The sequence below is a fragment of the Hippocampus zosterae genome, chromosome 6 (assembly GCF_025434085.1).
Source record: "Hippocampus zosterae strain Florida chromosome 6, ASM2543408v3, whole genome shotgun sequence".
Lineage (NCBI taxonomy): Eukaryota > Metazoa > Chordata > Actinopteri > Syngnathiformes > Syngnathidae > Hippocampus > Hippocampus zosterae.
The window spans coordinates 15,902,707-15,911,080 of record NC_067456.1 but is presented as its reverse complement, the minus strand read 5'-3'; the positions used below and the strand labels follow the sequence as shown (position 1 = coordinate 15,911,080).

The window sequence follows — 8,374 nt, the reverse complement described above, 5'->3', positions numbered from 1 at the left end:
CTTCCTTGAAAATATGTGATTGCTCTGTCTAATTTGTGACTTGTTGAAATAATTAGGTGGTCTCCAAATGCTTTCTGGTCTGAGTTGTCATTTGATCTTCCGTTAGAAGGACGCTTTTTCTTTTACATCCCAAATAAGCCTCATTGAGAAGTCAATACAGTGGCGTTTTGGACCTTTCAGCCCGGGAGCCCATTGACTGTGTAATGAAGCTTAATGATGCAAGTGTCAATTTGTGCAACTGTCGGTCTTTTTGTGCTTTTGTTTTTCGACCAAATTGTACACGTACAGCACGAAGTCAACATTTAATCATATTCCAAGTGCAAGGAGAGAAAAAAATTCAGATTTCCGCCTTTTTTGTCAGAACCTTATCATGTCTGAGGCGAGCAACCAGATGCCGACAGAACCTATCACTGCAGTCGGCGTCCTTTGTTCACACAGCAAGGCTCCAGATGACTTCTATGTTGTAAGTACTTTTTCTGGTCAAGTCAAGTTCTCCAACGTCAAACACATCCAAGCATATCTTTCTGGACCTTGCTTTATGAACTGTGGAACTGAAATGTAATTGACCCAAGTGTTTTCTTCCAATTTACAATGCTGAAAGCAATTAATGAAGAATTAAAATCCTGGGAGAAATCACGTTGATGGTCATGTTCCATTACTTTAGTCCATAGTGTATGACTGCTTTTATTTGTACACAGTATAAGATCCATCTTTGATGTTGGCAGTCATCCAATATAATTTGTTTTTTTGTTTGAGCATTGTGGTGACTCATTTAAGACAGATCTTTATTGGTCACTAACCTAACATGAGTTAACCAAGTGGTTCAATTCTTTTGAACATCAGACACCCTGACTCGGGTGACCCAGCTCAGGTTGATCAGACCTCAGCTTGTGCCTTAGCCTGCCCATCTATCTTTTACCAGAGCCACCATAGGACTGTTCTGTGCTGCCTCTGTGCGGTTATAGATGGCTCTCCCCCTCCTCCTCCTCCTCCTCCTCCTCCGCCTCCTCCTACTCCTCCCGCCTGTGTTGGCAGGTGTGACTATAAGCTCTGCAGAGGGACATGAAGTTTACTTTGATGAATTGGTCGATTCACTTCGGAATATTGTTATTGTTTGCAGCCAGTCTTACATGCACGCCAAAGTCTTATTATACTGTATTGGCTTGACTCCCACTACACTGATTTCTTTTTGTGCAAGTAAACCAGAAACTTTACAAATGAGAAATATAATACAGTACATTGCATAAGATCTAAACTAGAATTGGAACTGCTCTGGTGTGTGTGTGTGTGCATATATATATATATATATATATATATATAAAAACATAACATAAAACTGTAAAATAAATTTAAAAACAAACCTGAAAAAATATTGATAATAAATGAGAGCGAATACAAGAAGGAATAGGAAAAAGTTAAGTAAGAATAAGAAGAGTGTGAGAGGAAAAAGAGCAGTGCATTCAAAGCAGTGACTCCAGTAGGTTCCCAGTTATTATGTCTAGTGTAAAAAAAGATAATGTCATGTTATCTGAAGATTAAGGCAAATTTTAGGCTGCTAACTTGCCAGCTGGCTTGCTGAGATGCTTTAATGAGAGTTGCAGAAGTTGCTTGAATGCAGTGCCTGTCTCAAGAGTTTGTGCAACAATCTATTAAACTGAAGGGAACATAATTTGTAATTACATTTTATTGCATTTAATTAAACATTAAACAATGCCTGATTTTTATGAGTGAGTTTACGTAAACATATCAAATTCTTATTTGTTTTAGTTTACTGTTTCAACTTAATCGTATAACAGTGTTTTGTACCTGCTTGCGGGGTTGGCACTGGGTAATGAAACCTTTATGCCAATGTGGCTAAAAACTATTTAGAAAAAATTGCCTAGCTAGCCACTCTTGAGTGTAGTTGCCATTGCTTTTAAAACCAGGCTCAAGAATCCCTTTTTTAATTTAGCTTTTAAGTCATATATATTTGTTTAGTTTTGTGAATGTAGTTTGTAATGTAGTTTTGTTTGTTATATTTTCCGTATTTTACCATGATTTCTTTTTACATGGCTCTTAGATTTGTATTATGTTTCTAAATCATATTAGTCCAAAGGCATTTATGTTAATCCATCTCCATATTTTCAATGTTTAATCTATCATGGTAATAGTCTTGACTTTTCCATGTGTCCTCAGAAGGAGCCCTGTGCTCTTGCAATTGTGGCTCCTGGGTTACCGCTCGCTGTGCGTGCGTGCAGGCACCTACTTCACCACTGTACCGGGAACTAACCCTCTCGACTGGCATATATATAAAAAAGCGACATTGGATTGACAAGCTTTGAATACACTTGAACCAATCATATGTATTAGTAGGCCACATGGAGAATTGTGGGTTAATTTAATTTACGTGCCCATCCAGTATATCTGCACATTTCTGCTTCAAAGTCAAGGCTTTTAGCACGGGTTTCCCCGGGTAGATTTTGATCAGCCAAATTGGCTTGGTGAGCATGGTAAATCATCACCTGCCCACACCCTTTTTCTATTCGCCATTTGTGATGCGGCGAGTGGGGTGTGCGAATGAATGCTGGCTTGTACTTTTGTGACAGGGTTGTTCCTCGATACATTTCTCTTCGACCCTTAAAACGATGACGTTAGATCTGTAAATTACATCTTTGAGAAAAAATAAAATAAAAAATCTTGTTTCGAAATTAATAACACAATCCACGTTTAAATGATAATGATGATACATTACACATGTACACATATTTGTATACATGTATACTGGTACATATTTTCAAGACTGCCGGCTGTCACATTTACAGTATGTGAAACTAATAATCAGCTTTGCAAAAATATGTTCGACTTTGAAGGTTGCTGTCAATTTGGACTCGACACATCATCGCCGTAAAAAAACAAAACAAAAAACAAACAAACACAAAAAAAAAACTTTAACATTTTCAAGTCAAATGAATGCGCTCTGGCATTTTATATAATAAGGCTTGCAATGAACATTAATTTTATGGTGTTTAAAAGAACATTCGAATCTGATATGGACATTTTTTTTGCAATAAATTTAGAATGACAACAAATCATAAGATCGTGTATTCAGAGGGGGAAATTCTAGGAATGGTGCACTACTGGTGTAGTGTCTGGATTTTTAGCCCTCCTTGTAAGTCTCCTTTTTAAAAACAAAAAAAACAAAAACAAAACACTGTTCCCTTACTCTTCACGCAGCAAATCAAAGGGTTGATTAACTCTTTTGCTCTCTGATTCAACGTTGTGCTGTATGTTCTAATCTCTGAACTTCAGCAGATCGTTCCAACACAAGAGAGCACAAGCCCAGATCAAACACCGTTCCACTGGGATCTGCAGCTTTGCTCAGCCACGAGCAGCCACCCAACATCAAACGCCGCATGCACGCTCAGTACTTTGACTCCGCGAGGACTCCAAAGGGGGATAGGACTGGTGTTTTAAATTCACAAGCATTTGACTTGTTCCTCTCATAAACTCATTACTAAAATTTGCATTTATTTCAAGAAGCATCATGTTGTTTTTGCATTTGCTGGGACACCAGGGGTAAAGGAACAACAAACCCTGTCAGTTTTTAAGGAAGACTATGCAGCAATCAGTTTTGGTAATCCCAGGGGTGCTCAAGACAGGTCCTCGAGATCCTCTATTCAGCTTGTTTTGCATGTTTCCTTCCTCCAAGGCACCCGATCCAACTGATCGGCATTGTTATTTCATCTCTTCTCGAGAGCTTGAGAGCAACAAATAATTGATCTTGCAGAATTCAAAACTGTACAATTAATGTATAAAGCAAGACAAAACTTACTGTCTGTTAATATCCAAAATATGTTTGCAGAGGGGGAGGGTGGCTACGGTTTGTGGGTACCGGTAATCTACTGTATAACATAAAGGCAAAGTACTCAGGAACAACAATGAAAAGCGTTTGTATATCGGTGTGTGGCCTGAAAGCCTGGAACAGACTGAATATGAACATACATACATTTAAACATACACTAGTTCAAAAAGAAATCCGGTATAAAATCAGGATTTTGAGAAGTATAGGAGAGAGGAAGAACTTGATCATGAGATGTGACAACAATGGCTGTGTTATCATTATCATTAATATTACATTATTATGATTATTATTGTTACTGTCATTGAAAGGTACATTTGTAAATGTATAACCGTATATGGTGAAATGATGACGATCATGTCTTAGTGTACTTACTCAGTGTGAAGTGCAACGAGTGGCTAGACGGGCTGATATGAACGATGATTTAAATGATCCGCTCGTCATTATACATTGCTGGTATGAATAGAACAACGGTGATATATTGTTTGTAATTAATGAATGATCATTTTCATAAAAATGTGACAGATTAAGTATCACATGGATGCTTGATATCAGAATTCAGATACATAAAATCTGAATCTATTAAGGTGTGCAATGATCCGAATTACGATTTTAAGTCTTGGCTTCTCTTCTCTACTTAAAAATAATAATAATAGAGACTTGAATCCCTTTTGCCATTGTGTTGACTCTGTGTAAACCTGGGTGGGTTCTGTTTGCAGAGTATCCTTTGATGCACGGCTGTGAGTCTCAGTGCTGTCCCCGTGTCTCCTGAGATCTTTCATTAGAAAATTCAGCACCTGTTTACATGTCTCGTTCTTGTTCTTGACATTTTTGGAATGTCACATTTGAAACTGTCATTGCTTTTTTTTAATCAAAAGACTTCAGTGGCAGAGCATGGACATCTGCTGGTGCTCACAAATAGTTCTTCATTGACTGAGCACTTTGTAAGTACAAAGAGCAGCCGGAAGCAAGCGTAGGAGAACCACGACACATTGTTTCTGCCATGGCTAAGCAGTTGGCCTTTCACATTCAAGCTGCGTCGTTCTCGAGCTGCCCCCGCCTGTTGGCAGGATGATGCCTGAGGTGCCTCCTAAGAGGACCGTGCCCTCATTACTCTTCAACTTGACTTTGGATTTCACAAAACTAGACCTTTGGTTATGCTGACAGAATGCTGTGACTACTGACCTGGAAAAAGTGGCCAAGACGGCTTGTCTTGTAAAGAAGAGGAAGGGTCTGTGATATATAGGCTCCTTCTGGGATTTTTACTTGAAGTACTGTTGGTGACGGCCAGCCAGGGAAGAGCTGGTTGCTCATCGAATGCTCGCTCTGTCTTTCTAACCTCACTATCTCTGCTCTCTGCATCAAATTGCCCCCCCCCCCCCACACACACACACACCCTCTCATCCCATCTTGTCTGTGGTGGTTTTGCATGAATCTTCCTGTGCCATGTTTCCCCCACCCAGTCACTGGGGTCATTCATCATTATTGTCAAAGGGGGTAATGCGTGTGGGTGGGTGCAGAGATCTATGACTTCTTCATTTGAATGAACCTCATTAGATTGACTCCTCTTTGTAAAGGATCCCTTTAGAAAATAACCCTGGCAGTTATTTAGGTGATTCCCACATTGTAGCCAATGGAACATGACGCCTCAACCAAGCATATTTGCTTCCGCGATGGAGGAGTCTGCAGGTTATATTTTATTCCGCACACCACACGGCCGATATTGTTTAGGACCTTGAGCTTGACTTGCGGCACCCAAATGCTGTCAATATCATGCAATCTATTATTCTTACTGCATGCCTCAATCTTTTATAACTATGAATGAGCCTATTATACAAGGACAAGATGCTCCTTTATTGGGGTGTAGTCTCATTTCTGCACACTAGTAAAACTGCATTCTATCCTCAGCTGTATAGCGTTAAGAATATTTGTCTCATTAAACACTAGGATGAATTCACAAAAGGTGCGGAGCAGTCAAACTTCAAGGTGCCATTTTCTCATCTTACCCGTACCTCGCTAAGGGGTGACTACATTTTCAAATCTCTATATTTAATCCTTATTTTGCCGTGGAAGCACACAGAAGTATGGCTTCCTTATTAGAGCAGATTGTTGTCAGGGCATCTTTAATCAGCCTTCTCCCAAGGGATGATATTTTTAGCCAGCTTTTTGGAGGCTAGGACTCCTTTACCCATGCAGAGCTCTAATGAGATGGAGCGCTAGTGTAGCCAAGCATTAATTAAGGCAAGTATGCACGGAAGAGACAATAGCAACACGCTCATGGCATACATACATTAACTTTATCCCACCTCGTGATTTTTTTTTCTTCCCTCCTTGTTTTTTTTTTTTCAATGTAGGTTGCACAAACAACAGATGGCTCTGATGCCGACCTGTGGAAGGACGGCTTATTCAAATCCAAGGTCACTCGCTACCTCTGTTTCACCAGAAAACCTGTAAGTGATGGAATGCAAAGTATCACTTTCCTCGTGCATTCTGCATTTTGGCTGTCTGCCTGTTTTTTTTTGGGGGGGGGGGAGTTCTCCGTTCGGAATGTTTGTTTTCAATGCACTGCAAGTTTACACTGTGGTTGAGAGGCAAGAAATTTCATCTGTGCTGTTTGTTGCTCATAGAGCATATTTGACAATAAGGCTGACTTGACTTGACTTAACCTGTTTGAGCTCTGATTAATCAAAATTTTAAAAGGCCAGTGCTGGCAGTGCAATTTTGAATTTTTTACAATGGGTTTGCATGCATATTCAAAATGAGCAATACCTCATTCTAATGTATGATGACTGAAAATTATCATTTTATAAATGAAAATGACACCAGGATATTCCCCACAAAAATACTAAAACAGATAATAACGTGTTTGTTGATTGTATTTTATTTTTTTAATTTTACATGTATTGAATTGCATTCGATTCTGTTTGCATCCTATAAAGGAGCCGATGTTCTGTGATTGGGCCATTAACATCTTTGATTGCCAATTTCGCTGAACCGTCAGGCAAAGGTTGATTTTATATTTATGTTTTTCCCAATCACAACCCAAAATAATCATGATGATTAGATTCTATTTTCCAGGTTTGTCTAATGAAGTGCCCACTGAATTTGTAAAGTATGACATACTTTCCAGAAAATTTGCTTATATACTGTTTTGACAGGATTCTTTTATTTACGGAATGTCCTGTAACATCCAGACAACGTGGCAGCAGCTGCCCCGTACCAAAGTTCAATTTGCACTGCTGGCTAGTGTATAGCATACCAATAGCTCTGCCCTTGTTCCTGTTTATTATCTTTAAATGTGTGTCTACATTGTTTTAAAGTCTTTGACCCAAATAAAACACGACAGAGCTATCAACATAGGCTATTTTGTCTGCCAGTCAAAGGAGCTGCCTCTATAATTGTCTACGACCAAAACAGATTCTGTAAAATTATCCTTTGAGTTCTATGGGGGGGATGTGAATAGTTTGTGATGTATCATACTCTGGTTGAAACTAGATGAACCCTCTTTGTCACGTCCTGATTCGGGGGGATACCCCATCCCCAGCAAAAGAGGCAAATACAAAAAAGCTCCCATGCATTGTAATAACATTCACCCATATTTCTCCTTAAGTCAGTGTAAAAACTATGAATAAAAATATATCTCATGGCAATGACTACCAGGCAACTACGGCAAAGGAATCCAGCCACCAACTCACGCCTGGTTCAGCCCACTTTCTTCTACAGCGGTGTATTATTGCAATTTATTAAGCCCAAAAATGAAAATGTTAAGGAGTCACGGAAGAGTCATGCTTGAAAATGTCAGCTGGCACAGTCCCCAAATGCTCTTCAACCAGCATCATTTCCAAAACAACACTTCCTCTCTTGACCCAAATATTCCACAACAATAAAAAAAAAGTGTAATTTAAAAAAATATATCCAGACAATTGTTTCACATGGATTCAGTCAGACGGGGGGGGGGGGGGGGGGGGGGTTCTCGATCATTTTATAGTGCTTTAATTGAATTCTGTTGCTGATTATTGTAAAAAACATCGAAAAAGAAACTACTCAATTACATCCTCATTATATATACCCCAGCTATGTTTTCACCCTTAACGCCAAAGTGTCCAAGCCAGGGTCTTCATTTTTGGTAAATTCAATCTGACATTTTCCCTCCAAAGTAAGCCAACCTTTTCAATTCCTTGGCCCGCATCATTATGAAAGCTGACTTTGCATCATTGACGTCTGTTGTAGGGCCCTGATGTTGTTGTGGATGTAAAGTTGACTGACATTAAGGATGCAATGCCAGAGGGCTTCGTTGCAGTACAAGAAACAATGGACACAAGTAAGAAAACAGACAAGGCAGATCCCCAGTCTAGTTCACCCCTTTTTATTCCCTGACTAGCTCAAATGGAGGGGGGCATCTTTGCTTGAGATTGTGAATGTTTTATGGGTGCAGGTTAGCTTAGTTTATGGTAGATTGTGGGAATCAAATGAACATTTTGCCCCAGAGGTACAACACTAGAGAATCATGAGTCATTGTTTATCTGAGCTGGAGCT

At 39.4% G+C, this 8,374-nt stretch overlaps 1 protein-coding gene across 1 annotated transcript in view; it reads left to right on the top strand.

Moving 5' to 3' along the window:
- Window positions 1-362: 362 nt before the first annotated feature.
- The window catches only part of mvb12bb (multivesicular body subunit 12Bb), a 34,359-nt gene continuing 26,347 nt past the window's right edge, over window positions 363-8,374 (top strand). Inside the window, exons 1-3 of the mRNA XM_052068061.1 lie at window positions 363-463; window positions 6,193-6,288; window positions 8,069-8,159. Of these exons, the coding sequence (XP_051924021.1) occupies window positions 371-463; window positions 6,193-6,288; window positions 8,069-8,159 (280 nt within the window). The 5' untranslated portion in view covers window positions 363-370. The remainder of the gene's footprint in view (window positions 464-6,192; window positions 6,289-8,068; window positions 8,160-8,374) is intronic.